The 26,868-nt window shown below is 38.4% G+C and overlaps 1 protein-coding gene across 3 annotated transcripts in view; it reads left to right on the forward strand.

Annotated features, from left to right (window-relative positions):
* Nucleotides 1-26,868, forward strand: part of LOC110459032 (NADPH oxidase 5-like) — a 71,661-nt gene that overhangs the window by 12,132 nt on the left and 32,661 nt on the right. For all 3 annotated transcript variants that reach the window (XM_021511073.1, XM_021511064.1, XM_021511080.1), the window contains exon 2: nt 22,291-23,122. In XM_021511073.1, coding sequence (XP_021366748.1) covers nt 22,665-23,122 — 458 coding nt within the window. In that variant the 5' untranslated portion in view covers nt 22,291-22,664. The remainder of the gene's footprint in view (nt 1-22,290; nt 23,123-26,868) is intronic.

Genomic DNA, 26,868 nt, shown 5'->3' on the forward strand with positions numbered 1-26,868 from the left:
GACAAACTTAATTATAAAATAGATGTTGATTTCTTTCTTTGTATATCTAGTACTCATTGGACACATTTGGACTTTATCCTATTGGCCACTAGTCTATGGCATGTATTTCCTGTATGGCGGCAGATTCTTCATAATTTAATGTAAATCTCTTATTTTCCTACAATGTTATTTTTTTCATAAACTATCTCAAGCGCTTGACATAATGTGTTGATCACTTGACTCCTTATCTCGAACGCTAGACACAACTTTTCAAACGCTCGACTTATTATCTCGATTGCTCGACCTTTCCGTGTGTTCACGTATTGCATAAGATAATAAGACGAGCGCTCGAGATAATAAGACGAGCGCTCGAGTTATAAGACGAGCGCTCGAGATAATAAGGCGAGCGCTCGAGATAACTTATGTAGAAAACATTGTTGTGGATGTCATTATTGTACCACTGTATTTTCCGATATATTTTTTTAGTTATTTTGCGCGAAAAGATTCAGATATATCTTAAGCATATGCATAAAAACAGTGGACCCTCTCAAATGAAGCCGCCGTTCTTCTTAGCGACATGTTATTATAAGACTCTGGGACAACACTTTATTTACAATTTACAATACGTGGCATTGGTACCTTTACCGACTTGCCTGACAGTAGCACTTCTAAACAATCGGAATGTAAAGTATCAATGATATTGCAAAAGGTGGTTTCAAGTCAATTGATGACGAATATTTGTAATGATACAACCATTCAACAAATACTTATGATTTTGGATTCAATATTGACAATTTGATTTTAATATTTTTATTCCAGAATCGTGTTTATGGATATTATTTTGCATTCTGAATATCTGTCTATCTATATACCAATCTGTGAATACTGCAACGCCCTCTCTCTAGTGCTTCAGTTTACATTTACATTTACATTTACGGCGATACTGCAAAGGGCCGTCGAACAGCATCAACTTGCAGGTAGACTTGTGTGGCGTGGCTTCCACATAAGTTCGTTAAAAACAGGTTAAAAAGTTAAAACTATTTACAGGATCCACATTCACTCTGCAAGATGACTGTGGAGCGAGGTCTTGAATGCATCTACGGTCAGCTGCTCGACGACCTCTGATGGTAGTCCATTCCATTCCATGATGGTGTTTGGAAAGAAGCTGTATTTGTAGGTGTCGGTGTTGCATCGTATGTTAATATAGCCATGGTTATGTTGTCTCCTTCCACTTCTGGCGTTACTACTGATATATGGTGGTATGATCAGTGCGTTGGTGTTGTGGATGCCTTTGTAGAGGTTGGGTAGTCGACTTTCCTTCCGTCTCTTCTGTAGGGGTGGCCAGTGTAGCTCGAGCAACATCCCGGTTACACTACTGTAACGCGAGTAATTGCCGGTTGTGAATCGAGCTGCTCGCCGCTGGACACTTTCTATTGACTTCTGTTGGTTTTTCTTATGTGGGTCCCAGACTGAAGCTCCATATTCAAGGTTTGGTCGGATTAAGGTCAGGTAGGCCTTCTCTCTCACTTCCTGTTTGCATTTTCCAAAGTGGCGCCTCAGGAAGGATAGTAATCCGTTGGCCTTTGTGGTCATCTGGTTGATATGTTGCTTCCAGTCCAGGTTGTTGGCTATTTCCACTCCAAGGTATGGGTTGTGTTCTACTACTTGGAGTGTACTACCATTGATGTTATAGTCGGCTCCTGTTGTTATGTTGGTTCGGGATCTCTTCATCCTCATCGTGTAACACTTCTTGGCATTGAATTTCATCAGCCACTTGTCATCCTGTAGCTAGTGGGTGTCTGCGATGGAGTCAATGATCCTGAATAGGAGGCAATCATCTGCGAATAGCTTGACAGCAGAGGTGATTCCTGCGCCAATTGACAGCAGAGGTGATTCCTGCGCCAATATCGTTGACGTATAGAAGGAACATCAAGGGACCCAGGAATGTCCCTTGGGGGACCCCTGACTCTACTTGGACTTCAGCTGACGATTCTCCATCGAGTACATCTCTCTGCGATCTCTTGGTAAGCCAGTGTTGTATCCCTCCATGGGTTTCCTGCTGTATCCCATAGCGGGACAGCTTCTCCAATAGTCGTCTATGTGGCACGGTGTCGAGCGCTTTAGAGAAATCCAGAATCATAACGTCGACCTGCTTCCTGTTGTCCATGGCTCTGGAGATCTCGTCCACTGTTTGGAGTAGCTGCGTCTCACAAGAGTGACCTTTCCGGAAGCCGTGCTGATACTTGACCAGGATGTTGTTTTGGTTCAGGTGGTTCATTATTTGCTGGTATATGATGTGCTCGATCATCTTGCATATCACGCTGGTAAGAGACACTGGTCTGTAGTTGCTCGGGTCAGTCTTGCTTCCGATCTTAAAGATCGCAGTGATGTTGGCATTCCTCCAGTCATTCGGTACATTTCCGGTGTCGTACGAGTGTTGAAATATGAGAGAAAGCGATGGTGAAATTTCTCTAGCTGCTTCCTTCAGCACTCTAGTAGGGATGCAATCAGGCCCGCTCGCTTTGCTCGTGTCCAGGTTCTTGAGAAGTTTTTCTATTCCTTCAGCTCTGAAGTAAATCCTGTCCATTGGTCCGTAGGGTGCTCCTTCCATGCGTGGTACATCTCCCAGGGGTTCGCTGGTGAACACTGATTGGTACTGTCTATTCAGAGCTGTTGCCTTCTGCTTGGGTGTTGATAAAAGTTCCCCATTCTCCTTCAGGGATGGTATCCTACTACTGTTGCTTCTCTTACTCCGGATGTACGAGTAGAACTTCTTGGGATTTTCTGAGGCGCTGGTGTTCAGGAATTTGGTGGTGTATTCACTGTAGGCTCTCTCCAACTCCCTTTTCACGGTCTTCTCCATCTCTTCAAATTTTGTCCAGTCTCCTGTCTTCTTTGTTTTCTTTGCCCGTGTGTATCTTCTCTTCTTCTGGCGACATAGCCTCTTAATCTCTGGCGTGATCCATGGTAAGTTCCATCTGGATGTTATCCTCTTCATAGGGATGTGTTTTGCCGTGGAGGTGTTAAGGGCGGTTTTGAAGTCTGTCCAGAGTTCTTCAGTGTTTTTCCTGGTGGTATCGCTTTGTAGGAGGTTGTTGGTATAAAGGTTCATGTCCTCTCTTATTCCGTCCATGTTAGCTTTCCTGTATAAGTACACCTTTCTCTCTGGTCTTCGCTGTCTCTGGGCGTTGGTGTTGAGTTCGGCAATGATGGTGTCGTGATCACTAATTCCGGGGTGTACTTCAACTTCGCCCAGTAGATCTGGGTTTGTTGTGAGAATGAGATCTAGTATGTTGTTGTTTCTGGTAGGTGTATTACACATCTGGTGAAGACAGTTGTTGTTTACGAGTTCTGTGGTCTGTTGGTTGAGTACATTAGAGTACTGTGGTCTTTCACGTATGCTGGTGTCTGTCCAATAAATGTCCGGAAGGTTGAAGTATCCAGCAACTATGATGTTTGGTAGCGATTGCCTATTTGTCAGCCTCGATAGCGATGCGTCTAGTTCTTGTAGTGGTATGGGGTCGTCGTGTGATGGACGGCGATAAAAAGAGCCAATGTACAGGGGTTGTTGCTTCCATAATTGTAGTCGTACCCATGTCACTTCACAGTTGGTGTCAAGGTCCACTTCTGGTGTGGTGACCAGATCATGGGATACCGCCACCAAGACTCCTCCTTCTCCCTTCAGTGCGGGTGGTTAACACGGTGTTCTAATAATTGCAGGTTTACTTGGCTGACAGTAGTAAAGTAAAAGAGATTGGTAGTTACATATTGTTTATATGGTCATTAACATGTAGACAGTTACGTGTTTCAGCGCAGTTTTTTTTAATGACCTGTATAAATTTATTTGATTGAAACTGAATTACGAATTCGCCAGTAACTATAATCTACACTACGGCGTTTAATTCTTCATTGCTATCAAAGATGTACATCATACACCATATTATATATATATAAGTAAAAAGTGCACATTAGATATAGTCTCATAAGTAATAACGATACAATTTAGATACTGGATACGAACAAACAAATGTTGGTTGGATTCGTATTACTTTAAAAGATATATGGGCAAAGAGGTAATAACGACAGTATGATAAAATATACATGTAGGTACTGGATACAAACAAACACGTGTTGGTTGGATGCGTATTACTTTAAAAGATATCTGGGCAAAGAAGTAATAACGACAGTATGATACAATATAGGTACTGGGTACGAACAAACACATGTTGGTTGGATGCGTATTACTTTAAAAGATATATGGGCAATGAAGTAATAACGACAGTATGATACAATATAGGTACTGGGTACGAACAAACACATGTTGGTTGGATGCGTATTACTTTAAAAGATATCTGGGCAAAGAAGTAATAACGACAGTATGATACAACATAGGTACTGGATACGAACAAACACATGTTGGTTGGATGCGTATTACTTTAAAAGATATCTGGGCAAAGAAGTAATAACGACAGTATGATACAATTTAGATACTGGATACGAACAAACAAATGTTGGTTGGATTCGTATTACTTTAAAAGATATATGGGCAAAGAGGTAATAACGACAGTATGATACAATATAGGAACTGGATACGAACAAACACATGTTGGTTGGATGCGTTTTACTTTAAAATATATATGGGCAAAGAGGTAATAATGACAGTATGATACAACATAGGTACTGGATACGAACAAACACATGTTGGTTGGATGCGTATTACTTTAAAAGATATCTGGGCAAAGAAGTAATAACGACAGTATGATACAACATAGGTACTGGATACGAACAAACAATCGTTGGTTGGATGCGTTTACTTAAAACGACAGTACAGACAAAGCAATTTGTTAAACCGTCAGGGCGATCGTCCCCTTCATCAACACATGAAACATTACACATCACATGTAACAGAGATGTAACAGTCACCGTGAAACAATAATACATGACATGTCGTTATTACTCCTCTGCCCTTATATCTATATAAGTGATAGGCATATATATATAAGTAAAAAGTGCACATTAGATATAGTCTCATAAGTAATAACGATACAAATTAGATACTGGATACGAACAAACAAATGTTGGTTGGATGCGTATTACTTTAAAAGATATATGGGCAATGAAGTAATAACGACAGTATGATACAATATAGGTACTGGGTACGAACAAACACATGTTGGTTGGATGCGTATTACTTTAAAAGATATCTGGGCAAAGAAGTAATAACGACAGTATGATACAATTTAGATACTGGATACGAACAAACAAATGTTGGTTGGATTCGTATTACTTTAAAAGATATATGGGCAAAGAGGTAATAACGACAGTATGATACAATATAGGAACTGGATACGAACAAATACATGTTGGTTGGATGCGTTTTACTTTAAAAGATATATGGGCAAAGAGGTAATAATGACAGTATGATACAACATAGGTACTGGATACGAACAAACAATCGTTGGTTGGATGCGTTTACTTAAAACGACAGTACAGACAAAGCAATTTGTTAAATCGTCAGGGCGATCGTCCCCTTCATCAACACATGAAACATTACACATCACATGTAACAGAGATGTAACAGTCACCGTGAAACAATAATACATGACATGTCGTTATTACTCCTCTGCCCTTATATCTATATAAGTGATAGGCTAGTACTATATCACCGTCTAGTCGTATGAGGCGACTAATGTGGGGCATGGGGAATACTAATAATTCGAGGTTCTTATATACCGCTTTATCACAACCTAGTTTGTAGGTCGTCTCAAAGCGATTCACAAATTATCATCCGGGGTATAGGGCCTTTGCAAACAGTCAATACCTGTCTCAACTCCCCGGGTAGCATACAGCCGGTGCTGCCATTTCGGCGCTAACAACTAGCATTCAACAATTCTAGCACTGCCTAACTATGTACTCATTTAATGGCATACTGTCCCTAGTAACGTGTATTTACATCCTCTATCTGGTACGCTATCTGTCTGCTCTGGGTGGTTGTGTCTCCCAGGGGACACCATTTAAGATCGCAGTCTATATAAGGTATATCGTCTGTTCTGGTTGGTTGTGTCTCCCAAGGGACACCATTTAAGATCGCAGTCTATATAAGGTATACCATCTGTTCTGGTTGGTTGTGTCTTCCTAGGGACACCATTTAAGATCGCAGTCTATATAAGGTATACCGTCTGTTCTGGTTGGTTGCGTCTCCCGAGGGACACCATTTAAGATTGTAGTCTATATAAGGTATACCGTCTGTTCTGGGTGGTTGTGTCTCCCAGGGGACGCCATTTAATATCGTAGTCTATATAAGGTATACCGTCTGTTCTGATTGGTTGTGTCTCCCAGGGGACACCATTTAAGATCGTAGTCTATTTAAGGTATACCGTCTCCAAATGAGTTTTACTGTTATGTTGACGCAACCCCGTCACATCCCCAATAAACAAAACAAATATAGACATCAAAATATTGGACAAGCTCTTACGGCTATGTACTACGTTAAGTTGGTTTAATAAGAGCTAAACTCATTTAAGGACGTGACTTTTTACGGTAGACTTTGACGATATCAAGCACTTCAACTTCTTTATGCAAATAGGCACTGCATGATCAAATGTTCAATTTAACAAATACTTTGAATAACTATTGGTATGTCAGACCTCTCTAAACTTCACAACGTGCACATTAAGTCATAACATAACTTTTTGTTGTTGTGAAAGATGATTTTCCACTGTTCTTATTTGCAAGCGCCATTCAAAGCAGTTCTGAAGTTTAAATTGATACTATACCACAATTGAATAAAAACTAAACACATTAAACCCCTTTTTCCAATATCACACTGTGTAACAGAATTGGCCTTTGCTAAAAGGTAGCTGTAAGAAAGCACGTAGTCGAACAATAACCACCAGTCACGTGATGTACGCGGGTTATACTGCTGACGTACGTTTATCACGATTATGTATTGTGATTGTCTATACTGAGGCAAAGTCAACAGTTGGAACACCATTTAAATATGAATACACCCTAAAGAACACGAAGAGAGGCCGTGGCCTTAGTAAACTTACAGCCGGCGAGCATTAAGGCGTGGCCTTAGTAAACTTATAGCCGGCGAGCATTGGATTTTGAAGTGTGTCAGTACCCAGTGACAATCCTCTACGTACCAAGGCAGACACAACACAACACCTAAATAGCATATAGCTGCTCGACCGATAGAATGTTCTGCTATAATTCTATTTCAAACTGTACTACGCCGTGCGAGGTGCCAAGCTACAATGAACATACACGTACCCGTAAACTACCCTCAGCATGTGCCTCAATCTGATCGGTCAAAACCTCTGCACGAGACAGGCAACTGCCCTCGTATACTCCGTGCTTAGAGGACAAATATTTCCCGCTATTCTCCGAAACGCGGGAAAGTAATAGTATATATGTCGTACATTGTGAACGTTCTTTTTTCATTTTTCATTGATAAGAAAGAATGGATGACATTTTTTAAAGGATCAAAAGTGATTTCACTATTTTTCGACACTTATATATGTAGGTAGTGAATTTGACTATTTTACGACACGTATGTAGGTAGTGTATTTGACTATTTTACGACACTTATGTAGGTAGTGAATTTGACTGATTTACGACACTTATGTAGGTAGTGAATTAGACTTTTTTTACGACACTTATGTAGGTAGTTAATTTGACTATTTTACGACACGTATGTAGGTGATTTCATTATTTTTACGACACTTATATAGGTAGGTGGTTGGTTTGCGGTAAGCAGTACGACACTACAAACTTAAGTTGGATATTTTGAGGTTAACATTTACGACATTTGTGTAGGCGACTTAATTGAAGATAATAGTAACGTGACTTGCACAGATACAAACATGTATCCCATTACAATGATGAGTTATCTCGTGTGACGCCTGTCGCCTACGTCTCGTTGTTCTCCGGAAAATCTGTCATAACTTTATACTAGCGTCTCATTACAAAATAATGCAGTTATCGACCCGTAAACACAGCAAGGACGGGAGACCGCGGTTTCTGATTGGTTACGGCGTCTGGTCGTCTATGATCACTATCCCTCCAACACTGGGTCGCGGGGCAGTCGCCAGGTACACCGGGTACTTCGGTTTTCTCTAACACCAAAACCTGACACATCCTAAAATGACCCGAGCTTTGATAGGACAAACCAAACCAACAGTGACGAAACACCGAAACAAAGGAAAAATCAAGAACGTCGAAATACAAATTATACTTAAATATTTAAAAATCACGTGCTCCGTATTAAAACATAAATCCTTGATGACATATCTTAATGTACGTTATAATATTTAAAAGTCCCCTAAATAGAAAGAAACGATATAATGGAACTTAACCGTGTTTATTTCGATTGAGTAAATGGCGGGAATCCCATGCGATCAGTGACCTCAAATTCAAAAATCTCATTGGTATAGCTCTATAAAAAATTGGATGCAGAGCAAATTAAAAATATTTAGTTTCAAGTTTATTTTATTATCGGTATAATATTCCAGAAATACAAACATGATATACATATAGGATTCGAAAACATAGTACTTATGTTAATCCGTCTCCTGTTTTGTAAATTGGCGATTGGACGGCCCTGACTCATATTATACATATAAATATAAATAAGATATAGTATATATATATATAAGATATATATTATATTACGGAGAGAAGAGGGTGGGGAGGAAGGAGGTGCAAAATGGCTTAAAGACAAGGTTGTTGGGGTAAGGTATATAGTACGTTGACTGCATTATGGGGAAGAAACTGGCTAAAGTATATTTTGTAAAAGGACACATGTCGATGACTGTACCTGTCAATGAGGTCTTCAACACGTTCTGAATCAATTGCATATCATGAAACCTCCCCATGCCGACCCCTGAGTATTCCGACTGCCAGTGGTGTACAACAACCAGCTGAATTTTTAAATATTAAAAGTAAAATCAAACAAGACTATGAACATTTGTATGTGTATATCCATACTGACGTGGTTACAAACAGGGGGCCGTACCAGTAAAGTTTCACTATGTATTACATGAAAACATACGTAAAATCAAAATTTAGATCTTCAAACTTAAAATCGTTTCGACTGGTTGATGAAATATATTCTCATTATATTGAACTGTAATATCAGGATCTCCGTACAGTAGACGGTTTACGTCGGGAGGAAGGCTTCTGAAGCATTGTACTCTTAGTTGGTGGTATTTCGGACAGAAGAGGAGGAAGTGTTCGGTTGTTTCAGCAGAATGATTACAAGTACACATGGGACTATCAAATAGGTTTCGTATATAGAAATGTCTAAAAAGAGAACTACAGCTCGTCCTTAATCGTGCATGATGGATTTGGCCGAATCTACTTCATAAGGTGGAACAAGATAGCTTACAACATTCAAAAAAGTATTGAGATTAGTAATCGACGGGTTAGGCTTTACGTTATCGGAAAGTGCATTTCATAGGTCAATAGAGGAGGGTAAGAAGGAATCCTTGTGAAGTTTGGTTCTACCGTTGATTTGACAGTAATTCTTTGCGTTTCTAGTATTGTGAGAGTGTCAGTCAGAGTGAGGAGCAGGAAGTAGGTTAGTTAAAAAGGAGGGGCACTGACAACCTTATGGAATTGTATGATGTTATGTTTTCCTCTTCGAACAGAAAGAGGATCCCAGCCAGATTCTAAATAAATTCGGTCATGTCTAGTTAGTTTAGTGACCCCAGGTACAATTCTGGCTGCTTCAAGCTATATATTGTCTAATAATTGACTTTGTCCAAACGTTATATTGTCCAATATTACATCACCACATTCTAAACAGGGTCGTAGAAACGTAAAAATACATTTTTTGTAGAGGAATTCTGTCAATACTGAAGTTGAATTTCCTAGGAATAGCAATTTTGTTGGATGCTTTGCTGATTATATATTGCACATGGTCGGTCCACCCTCCGCTAGCTGAGATAAAGACGCCTAAGTGTTTGTGGCAGGAGACATATGTTAAAGGGTATTATTAATAAATAAGAAGGGATGAATTTGTTTATTATTTTGTTAACTTACAATCAATGTCACTGTTTTATTAAAGTTAAAGTTAACAAGTCACTTTTTAGACAAATCGTGTTTTTTTATTGTCGTTTTAAAGGATGGCACTGAGATCCGGCAAGTCCATTACAACGTAAAGGGATATGTCATCGTCATTTTTTTATTCTTTCATTTCTTTTACGGTTTTATTGGTAGTGTAGCTTGCATAATGGGACGCATTGCCACCCATTTACACACACATTACATTAGGGCGGAGGTCCTTACATAAAATATACTTGCCGCACAATCCACTAAGTAGTAGTTTTCATTCTCAAAGCCTGGCTATTGGACTTGCATTGTAATATCTCAGAAAATTTTTTTTTTTTATTTTATATTTTATATATATACATTTAATAACCCAGTCATGCATACTACATTCGTGGGTTGTCTGGGGATGGGCTGCCCCAGCTACAACCCGGAATACATGAAACACTCTCTATTTTCTTTCTTCACAAATCAACACTTGTTCATTTCTTTCACTCTTATTTTTTTTACACCCTCATACTGTAATTTCTTCTTTTTTACCTCACTTTTTTACACTCTCGTACAAACCCTCCTCACACGGAGGTAACAAAACAAAATAACAAGGAAATTTTCATGCATTTCCACTGATTGCTGTGCACAGGGAGTGCAAATAATTTTACGATACAATTGATATCTTCGACAATATCGTTAATGCAAATTAAAAACAACAATGAACCTACACTTGACGCCTGGGGAACCCCGGCTGTAGTAGATGCTAAATCAGGCTGTTTATCATTGATTACAATTCGTTGAGAGCGATTATGTAAATAATTTGAGAACCAAGCAAGTCAATCGCCGGATCTAAAGCCAGACTGACAAGGAGACAATAACGACTTTTCAATTAAATAATTGTAAACATATTTGTATACACACCTTTCCATTATTTTGTCAATAATAGATGATAAAGATATGGGACGGTAGTTGCCTAGGACGGATGAGTTTTTTAACACAGGTTGGACTGTAGCCCTCTTCCATATAGACGGGAACATGCAATCAGTAAGGTAGTAGTTAATAATTGTTTAAAGAGGATAAATAAGAATATTAGTTAGTTTATACAGCCTGACACTGTCAGTGTGATTCTACCATATCTCACAACGTAAACACTGTTCTCCATTCTTTATCATTGGTACATCCACCAACCAAATCAGTAATCATTCATATTCCACTTTATTTTTAAAATAGAATAAAATGTTAAATAAAACGCCGGAACAATAACCATTAAAATTTATTATACACAAACGAAACTATTATGAATCACAACCGGAAAATAAAATTCACAGTCGAATATGTCATGCCTGCGTAAGCGTAGCATTTTATTATCGCCGACAAACACGCTCCTTTAAATGAAATTTTCTTTACACTAACAATGTAGTTTGTTCTGTTCCTTCTCAGAATGTCAAGAAAAAAGACAAGAAGTGATTATCCGCGGTCACGAGCGCTTTACACCTCAGCAATAATCGTTGGTGTTAGTCCTGTATCTGCATCCACAAACAGAAAGTTCAAGGGGAGCCTGAAGTTTGTTCCTAGTTCCTGTAGTTCCCAGTTTCGTTTAAGAGTTCCCGGTGGATTATATGCTGGTAATGATGTTTTTCTAAAGTTTTCAAACGGAACTCCGTTTATCTTAAACGGAACAAGGAACTAGGAACCAACTTCAGCCCAGTTTCAAGCAGATGCTTTATTTATTCATGTTCATATTGGTAGCTTTTATTTTACGTAACCAGGTGTCTGACGCTGTTGGTGGACGATCAGTACCCAGGTTTGGCTGTCGCCGTTGGTGGACGATCAGTCCCATAGGCTGGCTGATGCTGTTGGAGGACGATCAGTCCCCGAGGTTGGCTGACGCGGTTGGTGGATAATCAGTCCCCATGGTTGGCTGACACTGTTGGTGGACGATCAGTCCCCGAGGTTGGCTGACGCTGTTGGTGGATAATCAGTCCCCATGGTTGGCTGACACTGTTGGTGGACGATCAGTCCCCAGGTTTGGCTGTCGCCGTTGGTGGACGATCAGTCCCATAGGCTGGCTGACGCTGTTGGGGGACTATCAGTCCCCGGGGTTGGTTGACGTTGTTGGTGGACGATCAGTCCCCAAGGTTGGCTGACGCTGTTGGAGGACGATCAGTCCCCGAGGTTGGCTGACGCTGTTGGAGGACGATCAGTCCCCGAGGGTGGCTGACGCTGTTGGTGGACGATCAGTCCCCATGATTGGCTGAGACTGTTGGTGGACGATCAGTCCCCGAGGCTGGCTGACGCCGTTGGTGGACGATCAGTCCCATAGGCTGGCTGACGCTGTTGGAGGACGATCAGTCCCCGAGGTTGGCTGACGCTGTTGGAGGACGATCAGTCCCCGAGGGTGGCTGACGCTGTTGGTGGACGATCAGTCCCCATGATTGGCTGACACTGTTGGTGGACGATCAGTCCCCGAGGCTGGCTGACGCTGTTGGTGGACGATCAGTCCCATAGGCTGGCTGACGCTGTTGGTGGACTATCAGTCCCCGGGGTTGGTTGACGTTGTTGGTGGACGATCAGTCCCCAAGGTTGGCTGACGCTGTTGGAGGACGATCAGTCCCCAATGTTGGCTGACGCTGTTGGTGAACTATCAGTTCCCAGGATAGACTGACGCTGTTGGTTGACTACCGGTCCCCGAGGTTGGCTGTAGCCTTTTTAGCTTAAATATATTGCTACAGGATTCACATAAAGGTATTAGTTGAAGTATAATGTATCTGCTATAGCAAAACGTTGTAAAGTTGTAGTATTAGGGTTTGTATAGGCATCTATCCCTTTCAGCTGTGATCTGTGATCTATCTATGATCACTGATGAGTCTAACTTGCTTTACTCTGTTTGGTTTTCTGCATCATTTCTACCTATTTCTAGTGGCTATTTGAGGTGACTGGCTGAAGCCGCCCAACATTGAAATCATTACTTCAAATGTATGGATAAGGACGCATCTAATAAGGAAATTAGTAGGTCGATACAGACAGTCAAATAATGTTTATGTTTACAAACTTTGACAAGCTTAAATGCGCATAAGATCTTCCAAAAAAATGCGGGGCTTTATTGTTGCTGTTTCACCTTATTTCTCATTAAAAACGGCAAGGAACTATTTTTGACTCTTCAATCACAGGTACCAGCCTTGTCTGTCAATACACCGATAATATACACAAGGTTGCGAAGTTCGTGCCATAGTAAACATGACTCCGTTCAAAAAAACATGCGATTTTGTCATATCACGCCGGGATCAGTCTAGATCGACAGGAAACTATGGTTCTTTACTTTGATGATCTTGCAGTATCATGTTTGAAACAATGAAAAATGGTCGAGTTTCAGTTGGTTGGACACTGCTGTCCCCAGGATGACTCTCTTTACCCCTAGTGGGTAGCACGAAACACATGGCATGTACGCTGTTCACTGTCAGTACAGTTTTTCTATGATAGGAAACAAACTTACTTGTATAATAGGTCATGCCCTTACATTATCATGTCGGACACCCGATTCCAGTTTTCAAACTGGTCAGGCTACCTTCCGGTTATATGAACGGCGACAGTAATTTCTCTAACTTTTGTAACCTCCACGCTGATTGGCCCGTCATATTTAGAAGCCAATCAGCGCTATTTGATTTTTGAGACTCAAAAACGTGCAGCACTTATCCGTGTAAGCAAGCGAATGTATATGCTACCCCAACATATGGGGCTTTTTCTGAATATCTATCAGTGAAAGAATCAGCGATTAACATGACTGCATTCCGAATCTAAATAGATTAAGATTTGACTTCACACGAGCTAGAGCTATAAATAGTATTTTCTGTAGTCCTCATTATGTGCAGGTCGTACCAGTAACAGCGTCTATGTCATTATTAATTCAATGTTCTTATATACCGCTTTATCACAACCTGGTTCGTAGGTCGTCTCAAAGCGGTTCAAAAATTATTAACCGTGGTTATAGGACCTTTGCAACCAACCAATATCTTTCTCAACTCCCAGTTGTGGAGCATTATACAGCCGGTGCTGCCATTTCAGCGCTCACAGCTCATATTCTACAATTCAAGTACTGACCAACCACGTACTCATTTACAGCTGAGTAGACTGGAATAAGCGGAGTAAAGCATCTTGCTCAAAGATAAAGTACCGTGACGTGCCACGAGCCAGGCATTCTACCACTACACTACCGTGCCTACTTAGAAGTGTGTATCCCCCAATTTTACAAATGAGTCCAGGCACCTTCCAAACAAAACTTTAACTATTGAAGTGTATCGGAGACACTGAGCGGCGACACCTACATCGTAAGGTTTACTGATCTGACAGAGGAACACATGTGAATCATTGGTTAAGTAATGATATACTTTATACCAGGGTAAGACAATTAAATAGATCAGGCTAAATTGATCGTTTCTCATCAATTAACAGAGAAAGCACACACTGCCTCTGGCGTGACGTTAATAATGTTCACTGATTTGGAACATGTGCACGCGCATTTTTCTTCATGGCGGATCAACAGGCTTAGATACATATTTAGAGTAAAAGATATTGGTCTATTTTATTTGTCTGATGAATGTATTTTGTTACGGAGATGGTTATTCAATACACTAAAGGTGAGTGAGTAAAACACTGTCTGTCTGTATCATACTGTTATTTGTTTACTTTGCTTAGCAGATAATTAATTAGTGTTTCATGTACATAATCAAGAGCTTTTAATAAGATCTTAGCCGTTGGTCTCTACTTAGGAAAATACTATTTACCCACTGACTGGCCGTACTCAGCTATTAAGTAATATGTTGTAGGTGTTTTGATTGGCTGTATACCTTCCCGTTAAGCCTTACAGTGAAGATCACTTAACATAGTTTCGTATCTATTTAGACGTATTTCATCTACATTTGTCAAAATGTCCTGAATGTATTGGTTCCCTTTTTGTTTTTATTTCCTTTTTATTATCTTGAGGAGATTATTCTATTCTCCCTTTTTCGCATCGTTCCTTGAAATAGTTGCTCCCCTTACATATTGTTACTTAAATTATATTCTTTTTTACACATCGTTGGTTGAAAATTTTGGTCCTCTTTTACTCATTGTTAGTCGAAAAAAATTGCTCCTCTTTTACACACCGCTAGTTGATTAATTTGCTCCTTTTATACACATCGTTGGTTGAATAGTTTGCTACGCTTTTAAACACCATTAGTTGAATGTTTTGCTCCTTCCTGTACATACAATAGTTGAGTATTTTTCTCCTCATTGAAAATGTTATATACAGACTTTAAATGACTTTAATATGTTGCTGCTCTGTTACACATCGATTGTTGAATAGTTTGCTATGCTTTTAAACACCATTAGTTGATTATTTTCCTTTTCTTTTGACTCGTTATTAGTTGAATATTATAATGACTTCAATAGTTTGCTCCTCTAGTTACACGCCATTAGTTGAATATTATTCTCCTCAATGAAAATGTTATACACAGACTTTGAATGACTTTAATATGTTGCTCCTTTTATACACATCGTTGGTTTAATATGTTGCTCTTCTTTTACACATCGTTGGTTTAATATGTTGCCCCTCTTTTTCTCATCGTTGGTTCAATATGTTGCCCCTCTTTTACACATCGTTGGTTTAATATGTTGCCCCTCTTTTACACATTGTCGGTTTAATATGTTGCCCCTCTTTTACACATCGTTGGTTGAATATGTTGCCCCTCTTTTACACATCGTTGGTTTAATATGTTGCTCTTCTTTTACACATCGTTGGTTTAATATGATGCCCCTCTTTTTCTCATCGTTGGTTCAATATGTTGCCCTTCTTTTACACATCGTTGGTTTAATATGTTGCCCCTCTTTTACACATTGTTGGTTGAATATGTTGCCCCTCTTTTACACATGGTTGGTTTAATATGTTGCTCCACTTTTACACATTGTCGGTTTAATATGTTGCCCCTCTTTTACACATCGTTGGATGAATATGTTGCCCCTCTTTTACACATCGTTCGTTTAATATGTTGCTCTTCTTTTACACATCGTTGGTTTAATATGTTGACCCTCTTTTACACATCGTTGGTTGAATATGTTGCCCATCCTTTCCACATCGTTGGTTTAATATGTTGCCCTCTTTTACACATCGTTGGTTTAATATACACATCGTTGGTTTAATATGTTGCCCCTCTTTTACCCATCGTTGGTTTAATATGTTGCCCCTCTTTTGCACATCGTTGGTTTATTATGTTGCCCATCTTTTACACATCGTTGGTTTAATATGTTGCCCATCTTTTACACATCGTTGGTTTAATATGTTGCCCATCTTTTACACATCGTTGGTTTAATATGTTGCCCATCTTTTACACATCGTTGGTTTAATATGTTGCTCCACTTTTACACATCGTTGGTTTAATATGTTGCTCCACTTTTACACATTGTCGGTTTAATATGTTGCCCCTCTTTTACACATTGATGTTGACTAGTTTGCTACGCTTTTAAACACCATGCATTAGTTGATTATTTTCCTCCTCTTTTTACTCGTCATTAGTTGAATATGTTGCTCCTGCTTTTATGTTTTAAATACAATGACTTCAATATCTTGCTCCTCTCTTGACAAATCATTCATTGAATATTTGTGTTCCCTCTCTCTATATATATATATCGTTTTAAATACTTCAAGTCTCTTTACACGACTCTAAATAAAGATATCGTGACGCTATACAGTGTGATAAGAATGTCTACACTGTGAAATTATCCGGAAAAGAGCAGGTAGTAATAAACGTATGCTAGTTATGGATTTATAATGGTCCTGACTGAAGCTCGACTATATCAAGAATTGAAAAGTTATGAATTTTAGAATATGCAATGTGTACAATTCTGTTCGTACATATTTCTTGTGCGTGTGGAAATGGCATACATTGTCGGCCTACATGTGTTAAGTGAGTTGTGAAAGAAAATCCCCAATTCGGTGACAATTTTCATGTAATCAAGTAAAACGCTTGTGTATACAGAATCAATAAAAGAATCCATATTAGATTGCGTGATGACGTAGGTATGTGTTATCCTCAGAACCTTTTCTCAAATTGAAATGGAATGACCGAATTGAACACATGTGTAGCTCAGTTCCGGAACAGTTTTATTATATACACAACAACTCCAGTACGGCAATATAAGGCGAGCAAAGCTAATTTTCTTTATGAAATTTATTTATCTTTCTTACTTTTTGGCTCATAACTGCTTTTCAAGTAATTGATAAATCTGCAGTTGTAATTTTTTTCATATGACATATATCTCCCAGCAGTAGATAATCTTCTATCAGTGCAATATATAATCTTCTCCCACACCTGACAGATTTATCTCCCGTTTTGCCGGTGCTAGATTTATCTGTCTCCGCCCTCGGGGTGAGACGGGGGGATTCCCCTATTTATAACAATGGTATTACGTCACTGCAACAATACAATGACGTCACGTCAACAATCCATCAACGTCACATCAACCCTGAATTTAGCATGTAACGTTATCATTACATTGTGTATATGATACACATTGGGGAAAACAGGGTAAGAGAAAAAGAATCATTCACCCCCTTGTGGGTAATATAGGGGAATCTCAACCCTCGGGGAAAGATTCTTAAGTTGCCAAACACTCGGCAAAGCCTCGTGTTTGGCAACATAAGAATCTTCCCCCTCGAGTTGAGATTCCCCTATCTCACCCCAAAGAGGGTGAATGATTCTATTAGTAATTAACGGTGGAGATCGGTATCTACCCGAGCCTTTGTTAACACACACGACTACTGCTTCAATTAGCAACTGAGTAGGATGTCAAGGTTTTTATGTATCCACTCTGACACACGTTCAACGTGTAACTAGAGGTCATCATTACATAATATCATTATTTCTCCCACACCTGACAGATTTATCTCCCGTTTTGCCGGTGCTAGATTTATCTGTCTCCGACCTAGGGTTGAGACGGGGGGATTCCCCTATTCATAACAATGGCATGACGTCACTTCAACAATACAATGACGACACGTCAACAATCAATCAACAAATTGCCTGTATGTGTTTTGGGTCCATGTTTACCTTTATTTCACATTAAAATACTGTTAGATATGGGAGAAAAATAATCTATCGCTACTGGATGTGTAAGATAGAGAAATCTCAACCCGAGGACTAAGATTTTTTTTGTCCAGAACGAGGCTTGCCGAGTTCTGGACCAAAAATCTTAGTCCGAGGGTTGAGATTTCTCTATCTTACACAACCAGTAGCGATAGATTCTATTAGAACACCATATTAAAAATTTTAAAATTACATACGTGTATCTTATACAAATACATACATGTAATTAGTAGATAGTGTAATATTTATTTAATATTTTTACCGTACATGCTTTTAACTTATTTAAACCTGCCATACATTAAACAATGCAAAAGTGATACACGTTAACATGAATATGTAGAAAAAAAATATTGTTTGGCATTTAATACAATTTCTAGTATTGTATTATTGAAGTAAGTTTTCTAAGGAATATAAAAATATTTCTATAAAGTTTAACATGACATATATTAAACATACCTTTCATTTTATAAGATGTAGGATTACGTGTATAGTATCCTGGTATAAATGTTTCTCTTAAAACGCTAATTGAGTTGTTTGGACATTTAAACAAGTAATAGAATTCATCCCCAACAGATTCACGACATAGACTACATATTCTTTCTTCCCTAGATATTCCTATCCATCTCCCAGTTTCAATTGGGATTTTAAAGTTTGCAGTTCTAAATCTTCATATTAATATGCGTTCCTTTTCATTAAGTTTCAATGAATAGGGTTCGGGACAAAAAAAATGATTTAAATAAGGAATATGTTTGACCTCTGCTGCTATTTTCTATATCAGCATACCACTTTTGAATATATTGGTCTTTAAGTTTTTGTTGTACTAAAATTCAATTGATGTCTTTCCATTGTATAAACCTGCTGAAATGATTTGAAATTGTTTTCACAGAATATGTCCATTTAAGATTATACCCCTTTTCATGGATTTGTAGCATTATTCTATACATATAGCTGGCTATTTTACTATTGTTTGTTATTTATTTATGCCAAAACAAAATCATTCTCACTTTAATTTCTATTTTTCTAAAGGAAATCATCCCGTTTCTCCATTTACCATATAGCTAGGAGTACTCTTTGTAATACTAAGTATTCTTTTTGAAAACAGCAGATGGATTGTCTCCAAGATATTGATATTTCCATAGCTCCACATCTCAGCAGCATATAACAATATTGGATTAAATAAAATATTAAATAATTTCAGTTGTAGATCAATAAGCAAACTAATATTTCTTATCTTTCTATATAAAGCGAACAATGCTTTTTGTGCCTGCTCAGCAAGTAGTATAACTTAGTCGTCTGAATAAGGCGTTGTAACACTGTTTGACTACATATTCAGTTAAGTATGCGACGCGTGTGGTCTGAACCATGTCATGTTGCACAAACTGAAGCAAGATACCAGTTTTGGCCTTTATGAAGGGTTCTTTCTTAAATTATGTTTTTGTTTTAATCTTGGTTTTTCTCAATAAAATGTCACAGTGATATGAAAAATCAATATATAATTTTGGTAACTAATTCATTTCAATTTTTTTAAACTCTGATATTTATTGTTTTCTTTCAAACCTATTTTTTTTTTTAAACAGATCGATACACGGTGTATGTAAACTATTTTTAAGGGCAGAGGGGTTTCACGTGCACTGGTTTCATACCGACATGAAATTGAAAAAATGCCGTTCAATCCTTATATTTACATTGTACATTTTTAGTTGTTAACTGAAAATTGAATTATCAAATCAGTAATCACGATTTTAAAATATTTTAATCTACTCTATACCTTTATTTAATCGTAAAGTTGACTAATAGCATGTCTCCTACGTGAAAGATATGACAGTGAAATCTCAATATCGAGGGTTTGTTGTTGATATGTTCTAGCCCGAGGGTTAGACAACCTTCTAGGTTTATACATTTGTCGGTTACAAGAAGGTTGGGGATGATTATTGGTGGAGTATTTTCTCTATTCATATTGTTTCAGTCACAACTCAACCGACTGTGGTCTGGTATATTTGTAAACTATAGCATTTTTTTATGACGTCACAATTTAGCACGTGTTATTCTGCACGAGGCTACATCTTTCCCAGCTTAACGAGGGACAACCCTGTGGAGTGTGGGAGAAAATAAAATAACCATTACAAGTAGTTTGTATTCTATTGATATATCAGTTGATGAAATTTTAAAGATTGGCATTTAATTTTTGAACTTTAAATTATATTTAAATTCTCATTTATCATACCTAGGTGAGAAACTCGACGCCGCTTACGTGAATGGTTCCCGCCATTGACAACATGTAAATGATCACGTCTAGCTGGTTAGGTCAATTGCTAAGTAATCCTATATGAACTGTTCGTGACTTGAAGATTCAGTTATGATGTACTTAGCCCCAGTGTCGAACCTAACGACTAAAACATGGCATTTGGTTTTTATTGTCCGTAAATCAATAAGTTTAAAATGACGATGCCTCATTAATCTCTAGTCTGTAAGTCCGATACTCAATATTCGATCAACCCTAATATTCAGGAACTTATTTCTTTCCTCGTGAACGTGAGTGTTTAATTGTGTTTCAGCAAATTCTTATTTCTGTAGTTTATTCTGCAAATCAAATTGTTCGAGTAAGTGATATTCTATTGTATTCAGGTACCCGAAAAAACACTATCACGGTTCAATATGTGCTCTGTTCCAGTGTCTTGTTGTTAAATCTTCTTATATGTTTTGTCAGATACCAGGGAGGGTGACGGAGCGGGGATAAAATCTCCCGCTACAAGTACGTGTCTACCTTTAAATTCTTAAACACCAACTTAAAAGGGTGCAATATTGGAAATAGGTATTAGATTATATATAACATAGATTAAACTATAGTGTGAAGAACTTAATAAGCATGAGATACAAAAACAACATACGACAGACCTAACCGTGTGACGTCATGATGAATAGATGTGTACCGATCTATCCACATAGGTAATCCTTGTGGTGTTAATGAATAGAGTCAACAAACAGTCCTATCTTCAAGAGATAGCCAAATCCTAAAACAAACATCTTGGTGACGGTAAAAGCGAGTTCTTTTGGACGCTTGAATGATATTCTGACGTGGAAACTCTGTCAGAGTATCGAATGCGTAGGACATCCGGATATATGCATTCAGCTATAAAGGTTTTGGCACTGAGAATATCTGAAATTATTTTATTATTTTTCTCGGAGTATACCTCTTTCTATCGATTTTTCCAAAGAAGGTGAGTGCTTTCTGTCTAATCTAGTGCCATGTGTGTGTGCTTAACTGATGTGATTCATTGATTTAAATATCAAGATTATTATGAAAACTAGTTACGGAATTCCAAAGAATGATGTCAAATGATACAGAATGACACATATTTATAAAGGTTGTGTTCTCTTTTTTTTTCTTAATTTTTCTACAGCTCCAGAATAATGTTGGTCAGTTCTTAAAATGTCTCAATAAAAGAAAAACTTTTTTTTTAAATGCACAATTAATTTATTTACTTCTGAAAACTAAAACGGGGTGCAGATAAAATGACACCGGTATATGTAGTCATACTTTTTAGTTGTGTCTAACGGAAAGCTGTTCATTAGTGTTACAAGCGGGATATGCATTTAAAAGAAATGTCATAAGAATTATGAAACCAATGCTAGCTTTCGTCGATCCATGTCTGGTTATGGTGGTCGGTTGGGAGAGGGTTGTGTTTTTATAAAAGAAGTAGGGACCTAGTGGTCTGACGTTGCTTTCTGACTTGTCCTTACATAGACTTTCAAGGTCATTTGCATATCCGTCAGGTTTCGTCCGTGAAATCTGACATTGAAACGTACACGAACTGGTTCGTCTATATACCAAACAGACACACGAGTTGTCTACTTGTACATGTATCTACAATTAAATTCTTCTCAGTTACTTGTTAAACACATGATGCGTATTGATGTGAATAATATCGGTTTAATAATATCGATATACCGCAATAAAGTAAAAATGTGATCTGTAACAGAGTAATTCTTACAATTTATTACAAGGGTTGAATGATAAAAGTATCACTAAAATATAAAGGTATCTGGTATTACAAATAACTCAGAACTAAATCAATTATATATGACACGGAGGGAAATTCCGATACCGTCCTAAAGGATCACTGTATAAAAACTTTTTTTTGTATTGTAGAGCGTCATTCAGGAAGGAAAAAGGCTAAACAATCTTCAAAACACTTGCTTCGAATCGACGTCACTTCCGGTGTTGACACCGAAGAAGAGGATAGAGACTTAGAGGAAGAGAGCGCTGCCTACGTGAACTATTATCTGTCTGATGGTAATCGTCTGTGGCGACCAAGACACAGAAAACAGACACTGACGGCGAACGAAGAGATTTTCAAAAGCTTTACATTTAAGCGATATCTGCCAGATACCGGAAATAACATTTCTAACAATCCCTACGAACCTCCGCTACAGGTAAAAGGTCAATACTGTTTTGAAAATCAATTCCAACCTGTAGTTACATCAACTGATATTCCCGATTCAAATGTAGTTCCGTTTACCAACATGGCAGACATTCAAGGACTCTCTTTTAGCAAAGTAAACCCAGCTTTTACAGACAGTGACGAGAAGTCATCAAATTTCTCATCGAAACCAACGATATCAAAAGATGTTAAAGATGTAAAGATTGATCTGGACGATATATCTGTGAAGCAGGGTGTGCGAAATAGTAACAACGGTGTATTTAGCGAGAAAACAACACAGAGCGAGAACAATATAAAACATACAACCAAAACCCCGCCCACTGCCCATATATCACCGATTATCATCCCCTCACAGCCCGGCGGTGATGATGGGGATAGTATTGCCATCTCCATCACCGACGAACACGGTCAAGGTCAACTTGTGGACAACATCAGGACCTCAGTGTCATCGCCGCCTGACGAGAACGATCCAGCGGGGATGGGAGGAGTTCCGAACGGATCTAGAGATGAACCAAACGAAGCAAATGGGCCTCAATTCAGGTCAGTATTAAGATATTTCAATGTTTATATGATATTCAGGACAAAGAGAGTTTCCCACATCGGAGATTCTGACTAATGTATGATGGCTTATACATGTATATGACATTTCGTCTTTTCGCTTTTTCGCCTGCGAATTTGCGCCAAGCGACAAAACGAAATTACGAAAAAGACGAAAATCCTCCAGAACGAAAAGACAAAAAGGCGAAAAACGCCAAAAAGGGGGAAAAGGCGCCATTTTATTTCTTCGCTTTGGCGTTATTTGCACATCAGTGTGGCGTAATTTCGCTTTGGCGGATTGTCTTCTTATCATTATTTCTTTTGTTGTTTGGCGTCTTTTCGCGGGCGACAAAGCGAAAACACGAAATGTCATATATTTAATGTATGCCACCATACTCATGCGAGATACTTTTTAAAAAACTTCACAATCAAACAGCTGAAGATGATGGATGAATTGGGAAAACCATCTTCTGATAGTTTGAGAGAATTCGTATTTTTCATTGGTGCGTATTTATAGAGCAGGCTATACATGTAACCTTTCATTACAGTAGCATACGATGTAGTGTGTGTTAGAATAACATAACTAACATTATCACATCTATCCTGTTTGAATCCTATATTGACCACACTCATCTGCCATCCCTTGGCCCACTACCTTTATTCAAACCCGAACACTATCTCTTCTGTTTCGAAACCTCATAGAAAATCATCGTAAAGAAAGTTGAAGATGCTATGATATAAAATTGAACCATCTCAACTAATAAAATCCACTAATTAGCAAAAAAGTTTTTTTTTCACTTTTTACGAATTGGGTTGCACATGATAGGATAAATCCTATCAACCCAACATGTGAAAACATGAAAAAATGTTTAAAATTCCTAAATAACTTTGTGTTAATTACTAATTTTTCAAAGAAGCTCTAATGTGAACAATTTCCACTAATTAGATAGACTTATTAGCCAAAATATACAAAGTTTTTTTTCACTTTTCTCGAATTGGGTTGCACATGATAGGATAAATCCTATCAACCCAATATGTGAAAACATGAAAAAATGTTTTAAATTCCGTAATAACTATCTGTTTATTACTTATTATTCAAAGAAGCTCTAATATGAACAATTCACACTAATTAGATAAATTAGTTAGTCAAAATATACAAAGATTTTTTTCACTTTTCACGAATTGGGTTGCACATGATAGTACAAAACACACCTTCCAAAACTTGAATGAGAAACTAATAAAGACTAAATAAGTAAAAACGAATCAGCAGTGGCGCTAGACGAGGATTCGAACACAAGACGTTCCAATCCAGGGACTGTAACTCTAACCAACTGAACTACATTATCGATGGTAATGAAATGTCCTAGTTACGCTTTTTTCCTTTGGGCACTTAAAGATTCCTGTTCCGCTGCTTTGTAGTTTTTAGCTCACCTACCCGAAGGACAAGTGAGCTTATGCCATGGCGCAGCGTCCGTCGTCCGACCGTCCGTCAATTTTTTCTTTAAAACTCAATCTCAATTTCATATCCATCAAGTTGTCTAGTAGTGCCTGCTACTATCAGGGTGTATTCATTAAATCATGATGGTGACCAGGACACCATCTTTGATTTTGTTATTATCCCCCGCTTTCACCGAAACGGGGGAAATTAATTTGGGTTTGTCGGTCTGTCTGTCTGTCACGCTTCGTTTCCGTTCAATAATTACAACAAATATTAACCGATTTTCTTCAAACTTGGTCACATGGTCAAATGCCTTAAGGGCTCGGCCAAGTTCGGTGGCCACTTTCAGCGGACCCCATTTGGCGTAGTTATGGCCCATTGAACAATGAAAAAGTCATTATCTGCCGCGCTTTGTTTCCGTGCAATTACTACAACAAATGCTAACTGATTTTCTTCAAACTTGGTCACATGGTTAAGTGCCTAAAGGTATCGGCCAAGTTTGATGACCACTTTCAGCGGATCCCTTTGGTGGAGTAATGGCCCCTTGAATAACGGAAAACGTCATTATCTACTGCGTTTCGTTTCCGTGCAATAACTACAACAAACGTTAACTGATTTTCTTCACGCTTAGTAACCGGGTTCAACGCATTGAGGGGTCGGCCAAGTTTGACAACTACTTTAATCGGACTCCATTTGGCAGAGTTATTGCCCCTTAATTTACGAAAAACGTCATTATCTTTAGTTTCCACTTTATAACTCTAGCAAATATTAGCCAAATTCCTTCAAATTTGATAACAATGTTTGTGTTTCTCTGTCTTTCCACCCATATCGGGCATTCTTTGGTTTTCGTGTGATAATTGCTGTAGATATTGTTCAGATGTTTCAAACAAATTCCTTATGCACATCCGACCCATGCTAAGTTTGCCAACCGATGTGATTTGTGCATATTTACTGATAATCAATGAGGTACATGTATAACTGCTTTTTTTCTTCAAGTTTCAAGCGATACATTATATCTCAACAGCACGATACTCACATGTTTAAACCTAACCTCAATAATTTTAACCTACAATATGTACTGCAAGCGGGGGATATTAATTCCACGAATTTGCTTGTTTGAAGTTTGTTCTTGCTATATCTCCAGAAATACTGGATGGATCTTTTTGAAATTTCATATGGACATACTGTACATACAATGTAGTGATATAGCTTAACCTCATCTCAAGTACTTTACACATATCCAGGTGAGCGATACAGGCCCTCTTGTTCGTATATACAGTAACTTCTCCTTAATTTCGTTTCTGTTGATCATGTATAGAGGTAACGGAGCGTAAAATATGTGCCCTATTCTATGCAGATGATCTGGTGGTCATGGCTAGTACTGAGCGTTACTAAATGGTCTAAATACTTGGTGTGAATCCAATAAACTAAATATTAACGCTAATAAATCGGCTATTGTTCATTTCCGTCCAAAGTCTGTAACAGTCAGTGATAGTATGTTTTCGTGTGGGAAGCTGGCCCTAGCAATACGTAGCCAGTATACATACCTAGGTCTTACGTTTACGAAACACTTGGATTTTAATGCAACGGCAAAACTCGTGGTCAAATCAGCGGGTTTGTTAATAGCTAAATCTAAATCAATGGGGGGCTTACCAAACAAAACCTTTACACAACTGTATGAGAGTACAGTGTGGTCAGTAATTAGTTACGGTGCTGCTATATGGGGTTCACGTCCATTTAGTTGTATTGTTGCTATTCAAAATCGCGCATGTAGATTTTATCTAGGCCTTGGTCGCTATGCACCTAACGTAGCTGTTAGCGGGGACATGGGTTGGACTCCAGTAATAGTGAACCAATGGCTAGCTGATTTTAGACATTGGAGTCGCCTTCACATATAGGTAACCACCGAAATAAAAATTGGAACTTCAGGGTAATTTCCAGACTCGGGGAGCTAGAGGCTTGGTTAACTATAGCACAGGTCCAATTAATAGTAAAAATTTACTTAAGGACGCTAAGGTCTGTGGCTTGGAATTGTTTATTGGAAATTGGAAAAGGGAACTAAACCGTACCGGAGCCAAAATTGTATTTCTGGAGATAACAAACTACGTACGCACAGGTTATTTAAGTTTAATTATGAGGTAGAAAATTATAATATGTTAGTAATGCCTAAATCACATAGTAGTGCGCTAGCTAAGTTTAGGTATGGGGTTGCACCGATACGCATCGAAACAGGCCGGTATGAGAGAATACTTTTGAGTGAAAGAAAGTGTTTCGCGTGTAAAAGCGTGGTAGAAACAGAGAGTCATGTTTT

This window comes from Mizuhopecten yessoensis, unplaced genomic scaffold (genome assembly GCF_002113885.1).
Source record: "Mizuhopecten yessoensis strain PY_sf001 unplaced genomic scaffold, ASM211388v2 scaffold1311, whole genome shotgun sequence".
In the NCBI taxonomy this organism is placed as follows: Eukaryota; Metazoa; Mollusca; class Bivalvia; order Pectinida; family Pectinidae; genus Mizuhopecten; species Mizuhopecten yessoensis.